The 22,232-nt window shown below is 33.1% G+C and overlaps 3 protein-coding genes across 6 annotated transcripts; 1 reads left to right on the forward strand and 2 right to left on the reverse strand.

Moving 5' to 3' along the window:
• Positions 1 to 510: 510 nt before the first annotated feature.
• Positions 511 to 4,641, forward strand: LOC111020043 (uncharacterized). Of its 2 annotated transcripts, XM_022296598.2 has the most exons (6): positions 512 to 1,288; positions 1,757 to 1,968; positions 2,441 to 2,729; positions 2,842 to 2,927; positions 3,009 to 3,100; positions 3,784 to 4,641. In XM_022296598.2, exons 1-6 carry the CDS (start codon positions 959 to 961, stop codon positions 4,014 to 4,016), a joined length of 1,242 nt encoding a protein of 413 aa, XP_022152290.1. In that variant the 5' UTR covers positions 512 to 958; the 3' UTR covers positions 4,017 to 4,641. The 2 variants fall into 2 exon arrangements, with proteins under 2 accessions (XP_087979018.1, XP_022152290.1); XM_088122892.1 differs by having other exon boundaries at positions 511 to 1,288; positions 2,842 to 3,100.
• A 1,286-nt stretch (positions 4,642 to 5,927) lies between these two features.
• LOC111020044 (uncharacterized) lies at positions 5,928 to 7,792 on the reverse strand. Its single transcript, XM_022296599.2, has 3 exons — positions 7,546 to 7,792; positions 7,247 to 7,452; positions 5,928 to 6,507 (listed from the first exon to the last, which is right to left on the reverse strand). Exons 1-3 carry the CDS (start codon positions 7,636 to 7,638, stop codon positions 6,195 to 6,197), a joined length of 612 nt encoding a protein of 203 aa, XP_022152291.1. The 5' UTR covers positions 7,639 to 7,792; the 3' UTR covers positions 5,928 to 6,194.
• A 6,169-nt stretch (positions 7,793 to 13,961) lies between these two features.
• On the reverse strand, positions 13,962 to 21,817 carry LOC111020072 (Nucleotidylyl transferase superfamily protein). 3 transcript variants are annotated; one of them, XM_022296634.2, is made up of 12 exons: positions 21,648 to 21,817; positions 21,449 to 21,547; positions 20,537 to 20,621; positions 19,053 to 19,122; positions 18,235 to 18,295; positions 18,087 to 18,140; positions 17,364 to 17,520; positions 17,184 to 17,280; positions 15,707 to 15,819; positions 15,444 to 15,550; positions 14,445 to 14,555; positions 13,962 to 14,347 (listed from the first exon to the last, which is right to left on the reverse strand). In XM_022296634.2, the coding sequence occupies exons 1-12, from the start codon at positions 21,735 to 21,737 to the stop codon at positions 14,231 to 14,233; spliced, it is 1,161 nt and encodes a 386-aa protein (XP_022152326.1). In that variant the 5' UTR covers positions 21,738 to 21,817; the 3' UTR covers positions 13,962 to 14,230. The 3 variants fall into 3 exon arrangements, with proteins under 3 accessions (XP_022152326.1, XP_087979355.1, XP_087979356.1); XM_088123229.1 differs by lacking the exons at positions 21,449 to 21,547; positions 21,648 to 21,817 and adding an exon at positions 21,272 to 21,396; XM_088123230.1 differs by lacking the exons at positions 21,449 to 21,547; positions 21,648 to 21,817 and adding an exon at positions 21,119 to 21,178.
• Between the last annotated feature and the right edge of the window lie 415 nt (positions 21,818 to 22,232).

The following is a 22,232-nucleotide window of genomic DNA, read 5'->3' on the forward strand; positions in this document are numbered from 1 at the left end:
AAACGCTTCTAAGCTACTCGCTATAGATACAATTAAAAATTAAATAGGTAACGCATATACGAGAGAATTTTGTACGCCTAAAAATAGTTTGTTCCCTAAAATGTATACCACTTTAGTCCTAAAATTTTCAAACTCAAATTAACAACATGAATCTATTAAACACATGATTGAAAGTTTAAAAATCTATCGGATTCCATGGAATCTATAGAACAAAAATTTTGAAAATTTAAATACCTAGTAAAAACTTGTAAAAAAAATTAAATAGAGTACCTTGTAATTTAGAGAGAAAAAAAAACAAAAAGATAAAACAAGTATGTAACACTTTTATGGCAGGGGTATAATTGTCTTTCCATATAAAAGCAGCTAGTCCCAAATTCCCAATTTAATTAGGGCGCCTCTTCTGACTGCTTGAAGACAGTTGGTGAAGACCATGATATTATCCATTAAATATATATCTTTTTCTCCAAAAAGATAAAAATAAAAATAAAATGATATTAAATTAATTAGTGGCTATTTTGTTCCTTGCAAAAACCAGCGCACTGGTTCTTCTCCATCGCTCTCTCTCTCCCTGAATCGCTTCGTTTTTCTTCCATTGCTCTCTCTCTCTTTATCTCTTTCTCTCTCCTCTGTCTAATTCGACCCTTTTGAAACAAACCCTTTTGCTTGTTTAGATCCATTGCGTCTCAATCTGTGTGAGATTTCGCGTTATTCAAATCATTTTCTCCCATTCGATTCACCGATTTTGAAAACCTACAGCGGGCTCTGTTTTCGTTTTCTTCTCTTGCGATTTGGCAGCGATTGTCTGTCGAATTCAATCCTGCAATCGCCGTTTCTGTGCGCAGGGATTTGATATTGTTCATCCGATCAGTGTCCGGCGATTTCGTTGACTTTTATTGAGGATTGTAGGACTTTCGATTGAGATTTCTGAGGCTGTTTTCGGTTTGGTTTGGGAAATAGAATGTTGGGTGCAGGGTTGCAGTTTGCCCGTGGTTGTGGAGACGATAGGTTTTACAATCCGACGAAGGCTCGTAGGGCGCATCAGGGCCGCCAAAATGACGAGCTCCGGAGAGCTCAGAGCGATGTTTCTGCCGGCCAATCCCCTGCGGTTAAACCGAGCACGGTGTCCGCCGTGATTAGAGAATCCGAAAATGGGTCTGGGTGTGAAGAGCAAGAGCTCCCAAAATCGATTCCGGTGTCGGCTTTTGAGCCAGTGGTGTCGTCGCTGAGTAATCTGGAGCGGTTCTTGCAGTCTATCACGCCATCTGTTCCTGCGCAGTACCTCTCAAAGGTTTGCACTTTTCACCGATCGGAATTTGGGTTTTCTTTTTTGTTGGCTAGTATTTTGGTTTTAGTATGAAGAAGTTGCTTTTTAAATATTTTTCAGTTTTTGCCTTTTGCGGCTCTCAGTTTGACCCTCCTAGCTCAAATAAGCGGCCCAAATTTGTTTTGCTGATTGATGTCTAAGTTCTTTGTTTCAATTCTGAACCATACAAATAAAAGATTCTGCAAGGAAGAAACCGAGTTTGGTTTTGGCCCTGTGGGAGTTGCTGCGGTGGAAAATTTATAGATTGCAGTAAAAGTTGTAATTGTTTTTCTTTGTTTCTAATTCTTAACTTCTTCTCCATGACCTCTAGTTCATCATTGATCAGAGATGAGGGTGGTTTTTTCATAGCTAGCATCAACTTTAAAGCCTCAATCAATGATTCCAATAGTTTACAGCGCCAGTGATATTGTCTTCGATTGTTTTTCATTGCAGACAACGATGAGGGGGTGGAGGACTTGTGATGTGGAATTTCAACCATACTTTGTTCTTGGTGATTTGTGGGAGGCTTTTAAGGAATGGAGTGCTTATGGTGCAGGTGTGCCTCTTGTGTTAAACGACAGTGACAGTGTTGTCCAGTATTATGTACCATATCTATCCGGTATACAGATATATGGTGAATCCTTGAAGTCCTCTACAAAGTCAAGGTATTGTCGTTCGCAGGAAATAAATTCTCTCGATATTACCGTTGGGTGGTTGCTTTCTTTTTTTTTTTGGTAAGCTGTTGGTATAATTTATTTGTGAAATAAAACCAAATGTCCAAGTGAGAGTTTTCTGTATGTCATATTTTCATACCATGTATACTTACATTGCTTGGTCTAAACTTATACCATTGCTAGAAATGTGATTAAAATTAGAACTTTTTGAGGTTTTTTGGGTAAAATGAACTGAAAGGCCAGATAACAGGTGTTTTATAATCGACAGACTAGAATAAACTCATTCGGTTTGGTATCTGAAGTCTTCAATTTAAGCTCTGTGCAAGTTCACTGCTCCAATTTTGAGAGAAAATATGCTTTTAATTACCTAATGAGTTTCTCAATTGTTGTTTTAACAATGAATTGGTACATAATATGTTGAATACCTTAGTAACCTAAACATGATTTTTTCTATGTGATGTAGGCAACCAGGTGAGGACAGTGATAGTGATTTCAGAGATTCAAGTAGTGATGGTAGTAGTGATTCAGAACCTGAACGGGCACTAAAATACATGGGGAAACCACTCAATCATCACCATATATCGTTGGAGCTTCCTCGTAGAATGGAAAGGATATCGTTGCGGGACCAGCTGATTGGACTTCAAGAAGACTGTTCCAGTGATGAGGCGGAATCTTTTAATTCTCAAGGCCAGCTGCTATTTGAGCATCTTGAACGTGACTTGCCTTATAGTCGTGAACCTTTGGCAGATAAGGCAAGTTATACTCAAACAGAGCTCCCCTCCCCTTTTGAAATCGGAAGAAAATACCTAAATTCTTTCTTTTCATCCCATGTGACCTGTTTTCCGATTTCACTATTTTCTCCAGATATCAGATCTTGCCTTTCAGTTCCCTGAGCTCAAAACGTTACGAAGTTGTGATCTATTGCCTTCCAGCTGGTTTTCTGTGGCATGGTATTATCAAGCCTTAAACTTGATTGGAATTTTCTGTACATTCATGTATCACTTATTGTGCTTTGGTGAATTCATTTGCAGGTATCCAATTTATAGGATACCAACTGGACCAACATTAAGGGATCTAGATGCCTGTTTCCTCACCTTTCATTCTTTGTATACGCCAATTGGAGGTAATTAAAGATTCTTTCTGCTTCTTAAATGAGTAATATGTTGTGTAGAGGTCTTGTTCATTCAAATTCTTCATTTTTTTACTGCACAATTTAATGTTTTTATCTCTCTTTATTAATATGGAGAACTTTTTCTGTCTCTTATCGTCTGTATTAACTGGGGTTGATGGTAGGTTCAAACTCTATTTTGAATGGAAATGGTCTCTTGCATTTCCTTTGAAGTGGTTTCATTTATAAACTGGTATTTTACATACAATTGGTATCTTTAGAATGGAAATACCAACTGTTTATATTTTAGATAGTTCTACATAACAAAGTTTGGTGCACACATACCAACGATGACCCTCTTGACAAAAACCAGCAAATGTTAATTTATTAAGTTCTAATTCGCCAACATGAGCTTAGCTCAGCGATAATTGGCACCTGTTTCTGGCCAAGAGGTCATGAGTTTGAATCGATTAAGTTCTGATGGGCTATTATTTTGTTGCGTATGCACTTGTAATAAACTGGTAATTGGTAATGGTCTTCTCATGGTTCTAACTTTAAAGATAAGTTCTAGTGCTCCATGCAACTTTGGGAGTTGACGAACATAATTGTATCCTAATTGTTGGTACAACGATTGGCCTCTTTGAGTCAATTTACGTCTTAAACTCTTTGATACTGATCTTTGTATATTTTATTTTCAGGGGCACGTAGTGTTCAAGGCCCTGTAGTAACATATCCTAGTGAGATAGATGGTATCCCTAAGATGCCCCTACCAGTTTTCGGTCTAGCTTCATACAAGTTTAGAGGGTCTTTGTGGACTCCAAATGGCGGATTTGAGTGGCAATTGGCAAACTCACTTTTGCAGTCTGCTGAGAATTGGTTAAGACTGCTTCAAGTAAATCACCCTGACTTCATCTTCTTCAGCCGGCGGTGAAGTCCTTGCAACATCTATGAAGCCTAAAGGTGGGAATGAGGATATCGTAGCTCGGTACCGTGTTGTAATTTGCTCTTTTGGGGCGCTGTTCTACTTTCAGAAAATTGAAAGGAAAAAGAGGGAAAAAAAGGAAAAATGGGGAAAAAGTTTGTGATAGGACGGGTGAGGTGGCGGAGGGCGACTTAAAACAAGACTCAAGCAGAAGTCAAAAGGGGAAAAAGCAATAAAGGAAAGGCAAAAGATACAGTTGGAGGAAGAATGTCGAAGTTGTAGCCAAAACAGCCCAAAGTTGGTTCAACTTGCTGCTTCTGCTTGCATTGCAGGTTTTATCCTTTTTTATCTTTTTCCTTTTAATTATTGAAAGTTCTTTTTATAAATTATTTACTGTAGGTGAAATGCAAGAAAAAAAAGAAAAACAGGCCCTTTTTTACTGTCCTGATGATGTTAGAATGTAAACTATGTGAGTGAGGGGAATTTTGATAGGAAGGTTATGCTTAGGAGTAAGTTATGGATCCCCGCCAAAAAAATATATATATTTGAATGCGTGTTATGCTCTGTAGTTGCTACGAAAACTGTATAATTCGTTACGATGAGTGTCGTTATCAATGAACTGTCATTCAAGCTCTATCATTCTGTTGCTTCTTTTAGTCTGAATGGGGAGGGGTTGAAATGTTTTGTGCAGATTTGATACATTTTTTAGGTGTTTCAAACTACTTTGTATCAAATGACTGGTAGATTGGATCATTAACAAGATTACCTGCACCATTCTTAATACATTTCTTTGATGTTCTTTTTTTTTTTATTTGAATACAATATTTGGGGTCGAACCTACATATATGCTTTAACCAGTTAATCTATGTTTATGTTGATATTTCTACGGTGTTTCTTGAATGTGAAAGGATAGTCTATGTGAAGGGAGATTAAATAGAAATCATGCTCACGTTACACTTTTCCCAGATAGGAAAGGAAAAATGTTTCATAAATGTATTGCTTAAATCATTTTAACCTTGCATTTAAAGCTATGGGGGCAAAAAGGTCATTTTGCTGAAAAATATGAGACTCGGAGTGTAGATAATTTCTTTAGAATTGTTGTAGAAATTTTCAGCCTGATTCAAGAGTTCTGGATTTGAATTAGCATTTGCATTTGCATTTGCATTTGAATTTGAATTTGTCAGGTAGATTAAAGTCTCAACATTTGAGGAACCGTTTTATATTTTAGAGAAAAGGTTGAAAAATAGTTTTCGTACTCTAAATCCAGGAAAAATAAGTTTGGATAATTATTTTTTAGAAGCGGAGATTCATTCGTCTACGACTATATTATAGTTCATCCAGTCGGAAAGGGATCATGAATGGAAAGACAATTTACGGAAAGGGATCATGAATGGAAAGACAATCTACTTTTATTAAAGTGATTTATCAGAAAATTGAAAATAAATGATCTTTTAACTCCATTGAGTAGCTGGAAAAGTCATTTTGGATAAATAAGGATGAAAGAAATTACATTTCCGTTGTTTTAAATTTCAGTATATAAAAAGATTAAGATTATGATTTTGCCAATTGCTACAAAAAATTCAGAAAGTTTGAAGTTATCTTTCTTTTCAAAATTATGAGATGAAAAATGAATTCAAGATTTGCAATAATGATAACAAAATCAAAAGAATGTTTTTTAGAACAATTGTTTTCAAAGCATTTTAAAAGTATGTGTTTTAAAATAGTTTTATGTTTCCAAAGTAAAAATAAAATAGCAGAGAATAAAATCCAACAAACTTAAAAGTTCCCAAAACAAAAAAATTACTAAACAAATTTTTAAAAACCACACGCACCCAGAAAAACTCCAAATTTCACTCTTCCAAAAATAATGTATGAAACCAAATCAACATATTCCATCTGTAAGATCTGATGACAAACTAATAAATTGGAAGTATAAAGGTAATAATATAAAGGAGTGAAAATAGGCCAAAATTCATTTTAACTATGAATCTTGGAGTTCACAGTTAAAAACCAAAACATAAAGCAACTGCATTTTCCACATCTAGATTTAAGTATGAGATCACTTTACACATTCGTAGCTTAGCAAGAACAACCTGATACTTTGATCTACCTATCTTTCTTTCCCAGAATAAGCTCTAATCAACCTTGACCCTGCAAGCAACTTCTAATCATCCAAACCTGCCATAGCTAAACCTTCTCGAATCCAGCAGTTCGTCGATCATGCTGCTCATGCTGTGCAATATCAGAAGCCACCATGCCAACGCCACCTTCATTCTGGTGCTTCTGCCAGCCTCCAGTATCGGCTCTCGAGTGCGTTAAGTAGTAAAGGATTGAAAACACCAATGAGAGAAATGTAATTGCTGCTGCAGCAGCGAACACACCACAGCGGAGCGTGGTGCACGACAAGTTTTTGATGGGCAAAGCTCCTCTGAACTTTGTGTGGTAGGCATTCCTCACGGACCCAGCCAGCAACAAAGACTCCGCTCCCAAGAACAGACTCCTGGTTTCATTTTTCAAAACTTGGCGTTAAGAATATGTAAAAGAGATTAAGTTTACCATAATGGATCAACTTAAACTTTTGGATTTTGGATTTAATAGTGTGATGTAACACTTAGCACAGTTGTTACTTGGAGGCTTAGAATCAGTTCATAGTCCGAAACTGAATAAGAATCTCTAAATCATATCCTCATACAGACATTTTAAGAAGCAATAAGCAGAAACAGAATTCAACACCTCAAGACATGTCTAACTGATGATATTCAGTTTGGAAGGACTGAAAATGAATGCTGAAACAGATACTTGGATTAACCATTTTATAACTAAGATGGAATTATAACACTGTTTGACAATCAAGAAGTTCTTGGTGAAGTTCTTCTGAATATGGACTTCTATCACAAAATTAAGTAGGTTCAGAAACATCATTTGGACAAAGAAATAGTCTCAGAAGTAAAGATCATGCCAATGACTCGCAATTTTAATAATATCAACATGCCCTCGATCTGCTCTCACTTTACTCAAAACAATCCAAATCTCTAGGTTGAAGAACTCGGCCACATGACTCGCAATTAGATACGACAAACATCCAGGAATTAGCGAAACGGATCTGTCGGTAGCATAGAGTATAATTTGGGGACCGGAACAATTTCTTATCAATATTCAAATCAAATCGAGATACCGATTTAAAAAACAACTAGAGAGTGAGAGAATTAAGAGAGGAGAGAGAAAGAAGGGAAAATCACCAAGAAACGACGAAGAGGACGATGGCACAGACAGTGGATCCTCCACTTTTCAAGCCCTTGCCGCAGCAGAGACACCTGGTGACAGCCATAAGCAGTGTGTGGCTAATGAGTAGCAAACCAAACGCCGAAAGGCCGTACGCCGTGGAGGCATCGGAATCGTAGACGCAGTGAGTAGTCTCGTCGTACTCATCCGGCACTACAGTTGCCTTGAAGGTCCATGAACAAACACAAAGAAGAAGTTAGCAGCTTACAGAAGCCTCAATTTACAGAGAAATCAGGAAACAGAGAGACGGAGATACCGTGCTCCGGCGCATTTCAGCTCCGATGGCGAGGACGAAGGCGATGAGGTGCAGAGAGGCGATGATGGCTATGACGGACAGAGAGGTAGCCATTGTTGTACTGTACTGTACTACTCCAACTCAAACTCCGGCGAAGCTTCCGATCTGCGGCAGCCACTCTTCTTCTTCTTCTTCTTCTTCTTCTTCTTCTTCGTTCTTCGTTTTTCGTCTGTCAATTTTTCAAGAATAGGATGAATTTTCGGTTTTGATGCTTTTTGTTTTCTATTTGCTGATGTTTTTTTTTTTTTTTAAATTTTGTTTTTGTTTTTATTTTCTTATTTCTGAGTAAATGCACTTTCTTCTTACGTCACGTGTCCGATTTTTCAATTTCATCCTTTTAATTTGATTTTGTCTTTAATATTTTCAGATTTGTTTAATTAAATTTCTATTTAATATTGAAATTAAATAATTAAAAATTCTAACTTTGTCCAATGAAGTTTCAAAATATTCTTAAAAAGGAAAAAAAAATAGTAAACTATTATTTTAGGGATTTTTTAAAATAATTATTTTTTAAAAACAAATGTCAAAACTAGTGTAGGTTTCAAAGTAATTATAAAAATAGGATAGATAAATCACAGGGATAGACTGTGATTTGCCCAAAATCGTAGGCGATGGCTGCAATTTCATCGTAAATCGCAGCCATTACCTGCGACTAATGTTATTGACCGCGATTTAGCTAAAGTCGTACTCATTACTGCGACTTCTCTCGAATGTGGCACAAATGGAACCACGTGACGAACTCTTTATTCCTTTTTTTTATTTTGAATTTGGGGCTGCGACTTCTTTGTTTATTTTTTGTTAAATTTTAAAGTTGCAGCCGTATATACTTCCCCCACTTCTTAGATTGATTTACCTACAATATGATAGACATATTCCTGTAATGCAATAATTTCAAACAAAATAATTATAAAACAAACAAAATCCTAATTATACATATCCCAAAATTTGAGTTTTGTTTTAAAGCCATGTATTTCGTGATGCGAATGACAAAACATGTGAGTTTCATGTAATTTATACTTTGATTTTTATGTTTTTATTAATTTAATTATTTTTTATCGATTTAGTTTATATTAAATTTAAATATTATTTTATAAAACATACGAAGATGAAATAGAGAAGCTAAATGACATTTTGATCATCGAATTGGTTTTAATATAATTTTAAACTTTTAGACTTTAAATGACATTTTAATCCAAAGTTAAAATAAAATAACAAAAAATAAATAAATAATTTAATCGCATCTTAATTAAATTTCGCAATATTAATAAAATAACAATAAATAAATTAAAATATAAATAAAATAATAAAAAGGTGTTCCAAAAATAAAAAATAAAAAGATGAGACTTCCACCCAGTCACCTGCCACCTGAAGGCACGGTCGGAAGTATTGTAGGCGAATTTTGGACCTAACCTATTTTTATCGATAGTTTTGAAAATCTAACGTACATTTTATTTAAATTACATTTATTTTGTAATTATTTTTAAACTAACGTTATTTATGTAATTTAAAATTAGATTATTTTACAACTTTGTCCTTATTTTAGTTCTTATTGGATTGTTTTTTACCTAAAATTTACTTAGTATTTGACTCGGTTTGAACCTGCGTGGTTTTAAATTTTAATACATGATCAAATTAGATATTTTTAAAGATTAAAACAGATATTTGGACAAATGTAGAATAATCTTGAAAATGTAGGATTAAAATAAATTTAAAAAAATAAAACTTTAAACAAATAAGTCTATTTATTTGTGATGTTAAATAATATCTTGTTTGTTTGGTTGTTTCTTGAGTCTCGAGCTACCAAACCAAGTGTAAGACTTGAACTTGGGTCATGTACATTAAAAAACCAAACCTCTTACCACTATTCCAAATGTAAATATTATATCTATTTATAAAAACAAAACTTTTAATTTCTTTTTTAAAACTAAAAAAAGAAACTTACGAATTTGGTTAAATTAAAACAAAAAAAACAACGTTTTATTTATTTCGAAATTAAAAAGATTATTTAAAAGAAAAAACTTTTATTTCAAACTTTAACCAAATAAGATCAAATTTACTCAAAATTGATTTTCTGGGTTAAGATTCCTTTCAAAATCATAACAAAGTTAGACACAAAAAAATAAAATAAACCTTGTTGAAAATTTTCAATAAAAAACTAACTTTTAAACTTTAAATGGAAATTTAAAAGAATCCAAAATTTTTTTTAAAACAAGATTTATTTTATAAAACTCTTTTTTTTTTTAGATATTTTAAACAATATTTTAAAGTAATATCTTTTATTTAAACAAAATTAATTTTATATTTATTTTAAAAAAAGAAAAAAAAACTTCTTTATTAGAAAAAGAAAAACCTTTTTTATTTTAAAACAAAATTTAAAATATCAAATCCTTATTTTCTTTTCAAAACTTATTTAAAATTTCTTTGATATTTTAAAAAAAGGTTTCTTATTATAAAAAAGTTCTTTCCAACATATTTTTTTACTCACTTAAAAGTACATCATTGGGAAGGAGGTTACTGTAGTGCAGTGGGTCTGGAAGAAGTTGGAGTTCGTGATTGGAGGTCCTGTCGTGGGTATGAAGGAGAAAATGTGGTGGTGGGATAAGAAAGGAGAAGAGATAGTGTGGGGGTTATGGAGGAAAAAGACGAGTTTTATAGAGGGGGAAGAGATAGTGTGGTGGTTATAGAGGAAAAAGACGAGTTTTATAGGGAGAGAAAGAAGAAAAGGTGAGGGTGTGAATTTCTAACTCTTTCAACGGCCTCCCTTGTGTATTGTGTGCCCTTTAAAAATAAAATTATTTACTTAAAAACAAATCATTCTTATTTATCTATTTTTTATTTTAATAATAAAACAAAATCTAAACAAACCATTTTTTATTTTCTTATTAATAAAATTAAACATTTAAATAAATCTAACATTTTAATTTTAGTTAATTTATATTAAAACTAATAATAAAGTAAATCTATGTTATTCTTTAATTAAAATAAAATTTAATAAAGTAGAATACAATAATATAGATTAAAATTAAAATTAAAAATAAATCAGACGAAATACGTGTCATATAAAAATTTAATCATAATTACAAAAGTTAGCATTAAATGACCATTAAATAATTTAGGAAAGAATATATTTTTAGAAATATGTAGTAAGATGGCACTAATTGAGGGTAATTTGGGGACAAAAATCTTAATTTAAATTTATTTTTTAAATCTATATTTGTAAACCAACATCTGTGAAAATACGGAGATAATTTATTGTTTTCATATTGTAAGGGAGTGAAGTCGAGGTCTAAGATCTGTTTGGTAATTTTTCATTTCTGATTTTTTTTTTCCCTAGTTTTCTCTTTTTTAATAAATAAAAATAAGATTGTATTTCGCAACTATTTCTTTCTTTTTTATTGAAAAAGGAAAAACAAAATCGTGTTTGTCAACCTTTTTTTTTATATTATTTTCTAAATTTTTAATTAAAAAAGTAAAAAAATAATTTACAAATATTGATTTTTTTAAAATTATATTCAAAATTTGTATGTTATATTTATTTTTTTTAATATTTAATATGCATCTTATAAGCAAAGAATAATAAAATTGTTAAAGGTGAATTCTCAGCTTACACGTGGCATAAGACGGTTGGAGCAACAACCTTATGTGTGTCGTTTTGAACCAAGATGTCTGCTTCGTCATGAAGTCTCATGTCGAGCCGAGCCGTCGCGTAGGCCGAATCAATCTAATATTAAACCTTGGTTACCTATGCTCAGCCAATCATCCGACATACTCTGTGACAGCCCACGTGTTCTATGGCAACCTTAAAGAGCCGTTGAGGCCCTTCGTTTCATTTCGAGGTACGCAATCAGATCAATTCTCTCTCGGATTGACTTGAGCACTTGCTGACTTTAACATTGGAGTTTCTACTCTGTTTTGCAGGTCCTCTGCATAGCATCTGGAGCTCGCTGTCCAGTTCACCTTTGCTGAACTGAAGCTCGGAGACTTGGTTAAATTATTGATCAAACAAAAATAATATTTTAATTTATGTATTGGAAAAAATTGGGAAATGAACTAGAAACATGAAACTTGAGACGTGTTTGGCAACATTCTCACCGCTTATTTTTTATTTTTCTTTGTTTCTAATTTTGTAGAAACATAAGCCAACAATGTTTTTTTTTTCCTTTTTTTTTGTTTGTTAAAATCTGAACTTCTTTTCGGAAATTTTGGTTTTCTTAATGGATTGAATTTATTTGCTTATTTATATATTTAGATGTTCATATGGCTGGATCCATAATAGTTTGTATGTTGAATTTTGGATGACTGGTTGGTTATTTATTTAATTTTGACTAGCATATCAAACTTTTAATTTCATAAAATTATATCTAAAAGAAATTCATAAAAATTAAACATTGAAATTAAATACATAGTAAGATTAACATCCTCTTAAAACTAAATTTAAAATTTGTTTAGCTAATAAAAGACACAAATTTCAACCGACAATACATTTGTTTTTTTAAAGAACCGACAAAAAATTTAAATTAAACCAAAAAAATGCTCAAACTTTATTTATCTTTAATTTAATTTGTTTATTCTCAGTATATTTTTCTCTAAAAATTTTGTAACCTCTCTTAATTTTTAATTTCATCTCACTTTATTTATCTCTTTAAAATATGTCTCTCACTCTCTAAAATTTCTCTCTCAAGTTTTTGTTCCTCTCTCTAACTTTTCTCCTTTTAAAGCTTTCGTCAAATTCTCTCTTTAAACTTCAAATCCTAACCATTCAAAATCGTTTTTAACTATATAAAAATCACTTGAAAAAATGGTAAAATAATTATATAAAAATCACTTTCAATTGTTATTAAAATATAATTACAATTACATGGACTATAGTTGAGAAAATATTAAAGATAGGAAGTAGGGCAATGCAAATGAGATATTCCCACATCTGCTTTTGAAGCACCAATCAAATCCAAGAGCTCACTATCTTTCAATTCCACACCACTTCTCACCCGAAAAGGGAAACCCTTTCTTGGGATTATGAACAATTCTCATCTCTAAAATATCAAAGATATTTCATATTGATGAGAAGAAACAACAAGTAATGATAAGAGTTTTTGTCATTAGTGGGTCAAATTATGAAATAGTTATTAGATTAAATATTTGCAAATCTAGATTTTCAATTTTAAATTATGTTATTTTATCCCAAAATTACCTTTAATTGATACCAATTTATTTGATGGGATTAATTTTGTATTTGAATAATTATATTGAATATATATTCATATCTTTCCGTCTTTCGTAGACACCAAATTTGATTTTTAATTTCAAGTTTTCAAATTTGAAATCTCTAGGTTATATTCAAATATTAAAAAAAAATCAAAATTTGGTGGGTCTCATCCAATTCCTTCTCATAATTTGTTCTATAAATAGTCTATATGTGTGAATAATTTTAGAGCCTTTATAAAAAAATAATAATAAATAAATAAATATTAGTGTCCATTGACCCAATATATCAGGTCGTAAAGGGGAAAATAATTGTAGTAAGAACATTTATATTCTCGCTTTTTTTTTTTAATTTTTTACTTTTGGCTTTGAGTAATTTTCGCATCACAATGGTAAATAAATTAGCAAGTGAAATAAATTGCTAAAATTTTACTGAGGTATAATTTCAACAATTGTTTTTATTTAAAGCAAAACCATATAAGACACACCATGGGCAAATTATTTGACCGTGTGATTAAAATTCGATTTCATTTTGATTCCTTGAAAGTTTAACATAGTTTTTATGGTTACATTTTCTTATGTAACATGTTTTCATTAGATGCAATACAATATGTTGGCATTTAGTATAATGTATAGTGATTGAATTAGTCAACTATCTATTATAGTATGGATTGGGTGGATTTTTTATTAAAAATATATATCCTTGAAAACGTTTTCTTTATTCATTTATTTGATGAAAAAAACCCACAAACAAATATTTGAAAGCTAGCTCAAATGCTAGACTTCAAACAAATATGAACCTTATGATAAATGATAAATTAACTGCATAATTAAAATGACTTCTTATGAAAAGTTTAGGACTCTGTTGGGTAACATTCTCATTTCATGTTTCTCGTTTCCAATTTTCGTAAGAAATTTAAGTATTTTTCAACTAACATTGTTTCTTGTTTCTCATTTTTTGAGAACATTCTCATAATTGTATAGAGATTTTGGAAACAACCAAAACTAGTTCCAATTTGCTCCAAAACATAAATAAAAAAAATTGTTTTATCGTACTTGAGTTCTTAGAGGTTAGAATCATGTAATACATTTTTCTTCATTAAAAATAAAGAAACGGAAACAAGAAACAATAACGTTTTCAAACCAGCCCTTAGTCTAAGATTCGAGAATTGATGTACCAAAATAGAACCTTTGAAAATTATAAAAGCCAAAATAAATTCAAACCATTTACACTTCACCAGTCACTGCTGAGAATAGCATATAGGGTATGTTTAGTATAGTCCGAAAACAAGCAAATTCAATTCTTGAATACAAAAAAATGACATATCCCTACTCTACAATGCCTTCATTGCACCAATATAAAAATCTATTTCAACTGCATGTACATTCTATAATTTTAAAATAGATTTTAATCATTCTAACCTTAAAAATGGAGCATTGGATTTCACTTTCCAAGTTGTTTTCTGATTTGGGTGGAGGAAATGTCCATACGAAATTTGTCTGGAGGAATTGGGATGAACATGTCTCTTAGCTCTTCTGGAATCTTAAAATCTTCAAGAACCTGAGTCAAACCATTCAAAATAAATAATGGGGGAGAAAAAAGAGCGTCGGGATAAATCCAGAGGTACAGACGTTTTAAAACACTTAATCTTACGTACTTTGAAAACACCGTCTATATTTCGACCACCGACAAGGAAGGTGCACCCCGTGCTTTTACATCGGACCAAAATATCCAGCATCTTCTTGTAATCCCCATCGTAGTATTTGGGCTGCAAATCAATGTAAAGCCATGTAAAGAAACCATGCTCATTTACAATCATTTTTCTCTGTTTTTTAAACTAATTAAAAGAAACGATTTCGAATCTCTAACCAAAATTTAAAAACTAAAACAAGTATTTTTTACTTTTTGATTTTTAATTTTTTATAAGAAATCAAGCTTCCATTGAGAAGATAGGAAGGAATAGACAAGGAACATAAAAAAAAAAAAAAAATGTCCTGACAAATAGAGATCCACCTACCTATGAGAATGGATTCTATTTTTATTACGGTGAAACAAAGAATATATAGGTTTAAATTTTCTTCCTAAGCTTAAGTTTTAAAAATACAAGACTAAAAATAAAATTGAAGCCAAGAAAATCACAGATCTAATTTTTAACGGCCTGAAATAATTTCCACAATCAATATAGGGAATTACCATCTAGGGAGTAGTCTAGTTGGCAAGGATTTGGGGTCTCTTGATCATACTAGTTTAGAGGTTTCAAGTTCAAACATTCTGATAAACTTAATACCAAAAGTCATTGATGTCTCCTGCGTCAGGATTTTGGGACGGACGCGGGCGCACCTGGATATAGGGGAGCAAAGTTCCAACTCCCAATTATGAAGAAAAAAGAAAAAGAGATATATGGGGATTAGTGATGGCAGCATTAACACGTGCCATCACATATATTCTGTAATTTTATGTTGGGTTTCCTAAGACCTGCTTTTTTACCTAAAAGATAAAAAAGAATAAAGAATAAGATAAAATAGAGAAAAAGAAACACCAAACAAAAGGTCACATTTGGAGGAAAGGAAGTAAAGTTATTCGCTCCTAATATGTTAAACCAGATAACGGATCAATGAGAGCAACTAAAGATGTGGTTCCAGTAATCAAAACTTACATCTATCAACCTTGCTGCAGTATCAGCACCAATGACAAAAGCACTACCAGGAAAAAGTTCGGCTTTCTTGTAAAAGTAAGGCTGGTTAGATATGATCACTGACTTTCCTGCCATGCAGATTAAAATTGAAAGATAAATATTCACTTTAATCAATGTCCTCCGGCTTTCAAAAAAAAAAAAAAAAATAGAAGGAAAAAAAACAGGTCTAGTATAAGCTACACGAAATATTACAAAATAGGCAACATTCTAGAAACAAGACTCACCAACATTTTTAAATTTCTCAACACGATCTTTGATTTGTGATACTGATAGGGGTGGTTTATCAGCATTCACGGCTGATATTTCAAAGCAAGGATACCCATCATCACCACAAATGCTGCAAAAAAAAAAAAAAGTTTTAGATATGGAAGAAGGACTAGGGAGAGGAAAATATTGGGATTAGTCTTAGGAATGAACAAACCACCACTCAACCCAAAAGCTTAAGTTAATGGGTTGGGTAAATTTAATTAATTTATATAGATTCTAACACTCCCCCTCACTTGTGGGCTTGGAAAACAACATCAAGACCCAACAAGTGGAAATCATAATAAATAGGGAAGAAACGACTACGGAACATAGGACCTCCTGCTCTGATACCATCTTAGGGATGAATAAACCACCACTCAACCCAAAAGCTTAAGCTGATGGATTGTGTAAATTTAATTCATTTATATGGATTCTAACAATTAGATATAGAAAAGAGATAGTTCTTGAGAAAGACTATCAGCCGCATTATGTCATCCATATTCCCTTAATTCCCTACTTAAATTTCTGGTAAATTTCAAGTAGGTATGTTCACAGGGCAACGGAGGGACGGGGAAGTCTTCCCCTACCCTGTTCCCCAATTCCCCCCACAAAATTTTGCGGGGATCGGGGCATGGATTTACCATGGGAAATCACAGGGACTCGTAGAGAATCTTTTCACGTTTATTTATTTTTTAAAATTATTCTCAATTAAATATTTTTTCCTAAAGAAATTTCTAATTAATTGCTTAATTTCTAATGATTGAAATCTCATTTACATGATCTAATCCTCCTCTATATATATTAGGCGGATGGATAGAGAAGAATACGGTTTTTTAGTATACGTATGTATAGAGAGAATAATAGGATTATTTTAGTATGTGTGTGTAAATATATTAGGGGAAAAAAAGCAAGGCAAGGTGGGGAACGGGTTCCCCGTTTAAGTGGCGGGGAAAAAACTTCCCCATCCCCGCCCCGCGGCATCTAAACGGGGGTTTCCTACCACGTTTATGTAGGTCCCCATGGAGAAAATGGACCTCCCTAATTTCAAGTGGTTGATGGAAGGACTAGGGAGAGAAAAATATTGGGATCAGATAAGGAAGAGAGATAGTTCTTAAGAAAGACTGGGAAAAAGTCTAGTCCTCCCGTTGTATTGTACTCCCTTTTGTTTACACAATAAATGAAAGGAATGAACTCCACATCCTTTTTAATACTGACGTGGCAAGCAATGAATGAAAGGAGTATGGTACTCCCATGGGACTAGAAATTTTCTCGAAAGACTATCAGCCTTGTTATGTCATCCATGTTCTCTAAATTCTCTACTTCAATTTCTCGTAAATTTCGAGTGGTTGATGGAAGCTTCCGGCAGATGTTGGATATCAGTCAAGAGTGAGTCTAGATATAGAGACTAGAGAGTTATCGTAAACTGAAAAATATTAAACAACTCCACACATGTACCTTGTTGCAACCTCTAAGAGCTTGAGGTGACCATCATGTAATGGATTGAAGGAACCAGATAGAATTATTTTTCTTTCTGCATTTGATGCATATTCCTCTGCAAAAAATAATCGATATGAGCACTAGAAAACTTTAGTTGCCGCCATATATAACACCGATGCAAATCAATAGAAATTATACCACTTAAAAATGGATAAACCTTAAAGCAAACTTCCCCCCTTATAATTTGCTCTAATTCTTGATCCTCAGTGAATAGCGTTTCACATTCATCTAATAAATCAGATTGAGTCAAATCTGGAACGAAGGTTCCAGGAACTTTACAAGCGTTCGCAATTGCCTAAGACCAGAAAAAGTACAAAAGGCTGTCTAAGATGTTAATGATATAAACAAGAAAACAAACTAAACGTCAAATTTCAGAAAATTAAGCAGCATAAAAATTACATTTTCCACTTTGACATAAATATCGCATCCAAGAAACCTTTATGAGCAATTGGATGATGTATATCTGATGCAACATAGCATCAGTCAGGAATTTATTTAAATTTTGAAACTAGGGTGTACTACAAAAAATCCTACTACTGGCCGACAGAACGCTACTGACATTAATCATCAACTTATTCATGAGGTTTATCTCCTCCTACCTACTTCTATTCACTTCGAATCTTCAATTCTCTCATTATTTCCTATACTACCACTTTATTATCTAATGTTCTAGCTATATCTCCCAACTTGGTTTTACATCATCTTTACTCTCAGAAATCAATTTATGGCTAATTTATAGCAAAATGTTCTTATGAAGAATATACTTCAACTACAAATTACAATAGTAGAAGAGTATATAAGCTTTTAAGATGCCTGGACCTGGAGTTAATGATACGATACCAATTGCATTTTTTAACATACCTTAAGCAAAAGATGACCTGAGAGTATCTCCTCTTGCTGCCGCGTGCGTAAACCCTAAAATAATGAAGTAATAACTAATAAACGATCAGATGATCGACTTAAAGCCAAGGTTAGATGAATTTGTTTCTTTATTTACCCAGAAAATTACCTTCGATAGTGTGACTGTGGACACCCAGTGCCGGTTAGATGATCTTGTTGACATATGCATCCTAGACATAATAAAAGAGAGAAGAGGGCTAGTGAGTAAAAAGAAAACCTTAAGGTGACATGACCGTTATATAATAGTATATATTGGAACTAGGGGAAAATTTTCTAGGAGTAGGTATGCTATTAGGCATTACACTACATAAGAACGGAAATATGCTTCATTATCATCTATGCTTACTCAAGTCAATGCTGTCAAAATCCAATTGCCTATTTATGCTATAATTGGCTATTGTCAATTCTATAAAAACCCAAAATATGATCAAATTGCTGACATATTAATGGTCATTAATGAAGAAGTTTGTTGGTATGAGTTGGTTATAAATAGAGTGGGTGAGAGGGGATGAAGGTGCAATAGTTCCATTGTTTAGGCTTGACCATACTCAAAAAAGGACTCCAAGTTCCTTGAATTACTTGGATATTTTACCATATTTAATTTCATTCGATACTACAATTGATAGAAACTAGAGAATTGGAAAATAAATAGTAATGAATAGAAGAAAATAAAGTATAATGTCCAAGTAATTCGAGGAAGTTGGAGCCATCTCTCTTTTGAATACTCAAGCCTAAACAATTGAACTATCGCCTATCTCCATTCTGCCACCCATTCTGTTGATAATCAATTCATATGAACAAACTCCTTAGATAATACTATTATCCCCTTACTAACCTAGTAGTAGTGTCTCTAACTTCTACCTAATAGTATTTCTAACACCTTATGGAATGAAAGCATCTAATTCGATCTAAACTTTGACAACTTACCTATGATCACCAAATTTTGGATGAGTGGTCGCCAAAGAACCAGTAAAACCAACACCAAGAACGGGATAACCTGTTAATCAGATCATCAAATAAAGCAACTTTTCATTGAAACACAACAAAGAATTCTGTTAGACCAATATTTTTGGATTTCGTATTACACCCTTTTACTGTCACTCATTTAACAATATCAAAATCCAATAGAAGAAAAATACATAAATTCATCTCTCCAATCTCTGTGACTAATTTTCAATAATGATAATCCAGACTAACCATCATGGGTTGCCCATTGGTCCAAGGGGCTAGGGTTAATTAAGAGGGAATGGATTCATGGCCACCTATCTTGGGAATAATGATTCTTATGTATTTCCCGACACCAAATATTGTAGGGCCAGGCAGTTGCCCCGTGAAATTAGTCGAGGTGCGCGTAAGCTGGCCCAGACACTCACGGATATAAGAAGAAGAAAAAATGATAATCCATACTTCAAATTTCTGTTTGTTGATGCAATACATACTAGGTCCTAAAACACAATAAAAGAATTCAATTCAACATACTCTTTGTTAAAATTCATTTAACTCACTGCAACGTTTGCTCCTTTAACTCGTGCTCTAATTTTCATTTCAAAAATCAGGTCCATAACTTTTGATCTAGTTGCAAGTTGGAGTATCCTAGTATTCTTTGGTAATTACTCAGTTAAGATTGGGGCTGTCTGCTTCCTATAAAGCCAACCTCCTTTCTGTCTCTACCTTTTGACAGCAGTGAATATTGAAACAAAGTACAAAGATAAAAAAACGTTTCAGAGACATTGGAGGTCAACGTCCCGAGTATCTCTCAAGATAGTGGGTTTTTGGAAAAGGTAGAGTGCTCTAGAAAAAAGCATCAATATCTCTTTTCGCTATTTGGATTGGAAGGAAGAAAAGGACTTCAATAACAACTACAATGTTTTTTTTTTCTAAATTCTATTGACTTAGCACAGTACACAACCTCTACCGAGAGTGTTTTACACAAGTAACTTTGTAATTACACCATTTTCTTGATCAATGTATAATGGGGGAGTTTGTTATATAACTCTTTCGCTGTCAAGGGGATGCTGACCTATCCACCTAAGTTTCCCTTTTCTTATTGGAAAACGTCTCTCATTTAAAATGAAATGCTCAGAGATAAATAACAGGAACAAGTAATCAAGTTAGATTCCAAAATCACGGCAATCAAGGAAGTGTCAAGCAATTATACAGCAACTATGTCCCATGCCCAAATTGATTACTGCATAGTGTACAGATAATTGAGTTGCAATTTGATGTACCAAGTAAAACAAGTAAACACGTTATCATATGCGTATAAATCAAATAGCCTTTGAAAAATTCCATATGAAATTGGATCATTTTTTATTTTCATCCTGTTGAATTTAAATTCCATAGATATTATTTTATTATTTTTATTGTGCCAAAATGTTGTAGAGATAAATTTTACAACAGCAGTAATAGACCTGGACTAGATAGCTTCAGAGCACGATTATAAGCAAGCAAAGCCATTTCTTCCGTAGTTTTAAGGCTGCAAAATTGAGAGGGGACCTGCACCAAAGAAATAAAAGTATCAGCAACGATAGTAGCTATATTTGGTACTCTTCAGTGGGATTCTTCCATTAAGATTTTGACAAATAGCTTGCTTCGGAGCACGATTATATGCCAGCAAAGCCATTTCTTCCATAGTTTCAACTTATAAAGACTGTAGGAAGGGTTTGGTTCATTTTATAGATATATGTGTGACTTACATTTTGGATAGAGGTTTTAGTTCATAGTGGAATTGTTAATCCCTTTATCTAGAGCTTCTCAATCCTTTTTTTCCTATTGAAAACATGTTAAGTACAATATCATTCCCTGATGGCTGCAGGTTAAGGTCTATAGAACTATCAACGATCTCTAGCATGCATTAATTCTTCAAATTCCAGACTCTAGTTCTAGTTGTTTCTACAAATTGATCTTCTACATCAACTTTCTTTTCTTAAACAAACATGTGATAAATTCCTCGGTTCCTTATAATCATCAAAACTGAAACGGAAACTACCAACCTAACTATATGCCCCAGGACCACTCTTTTATTGGACACTTCGTTTACAAAAATCAAATTCCACCGCTGTCCAGAAAGGTGTCGAGCAAGGAATCATCCTAAAATTTCAGGAAGAGTAAAAATTCATAATCTTCTTTAGGAGTCAATTTCATACAGTTTATCTGCCGCTAGAGCAAGAATTAGCTGAATTGCAATCAACTACTGCATAAGACCGCCGCTAAAGCCGATTTCAGTCACCAGGTCTTCATGTTCATCTTAAATGAAATTACGCATTTATCATAAAAACAAGAAAACCGAAGCGTGAATAAAGAATTCTGAAGGGCAGTGTAACCTTGCCGAGTAACTGGATCATGGAATGCCTGGAGTAAGGTACGACGGCCTCTAGGACTGTGCCGGAAGCTCCAGGAACTGAAAGTAACCATCCTATGGCCTAAATTTAGAGACGTCAAAATCCGAAAGCAGGTAAGAAGAGGGTGAAGAAGAGAAATGGATGCAGAAATGCGCGAAATAGAGAGAAGTTCTAGGGAGACCTGAGAAGCGCCGCCGGAAAGGTAGAGAACGGCCTGAGTCGGATTGGAGTGGACGGCGTCGACGGCGGCTCTGACCCACGTATCTGCCATTGCTTCTCCCTCTACCACTGGCCACTCTTCTCCAGCATCTTCCCCTGAAAACGACGCCAGCTGAAATTGAAAATCACCAGTAATTTTTTTTCTTAATTGTTATTTTTGAAATTACAAGTTGATTTTTATGGAAAAACCAAAAAAAAAAAAAAAAGGTTTTACCCAATGTTCCATGGATGTCGATGCCTTCGTTTTATCGTCATGAAAATTAAAAAGTAGCAAAAATATTTAAATCGATAAATAAACATTTCTTTATTCCTATTCTAAATAAGTTTAAAATAATTAATATTAATATTATGTATATATTTTAATTGCTATTTTGTCGATTTATTTTTTTATAGCATAGAAATGTTGATTTACCCCTGAATGTCAAATCTATTGAAACATGAAAATGTTGATATACATCAAAATATTAGTTCTACTCTGAAAACTTATCACTTTTTACCTCAAATTTTCCATTCTAAAGCTAAATAATTATTTGATTTTTTTAATAGA

Source organism: Momordica charantia (genome assembly GCF_013281855.1).
Source record: "Momordica charantia cultivar OHB3-1 chromosome 4 unlocalized genomic scaffold, Mcharantia_2.0 BLBB01000004.1, whole genome shotgun sequence".
In the NCBI taxonomy this organism is placed as follows: domain Eukaryota; kingdom Viridiplantae; phylum Streptophyta; class Magnoliopsida; order Cucurbitales; family Cucurbitaceae; genus Momordica; species Momordica charantia.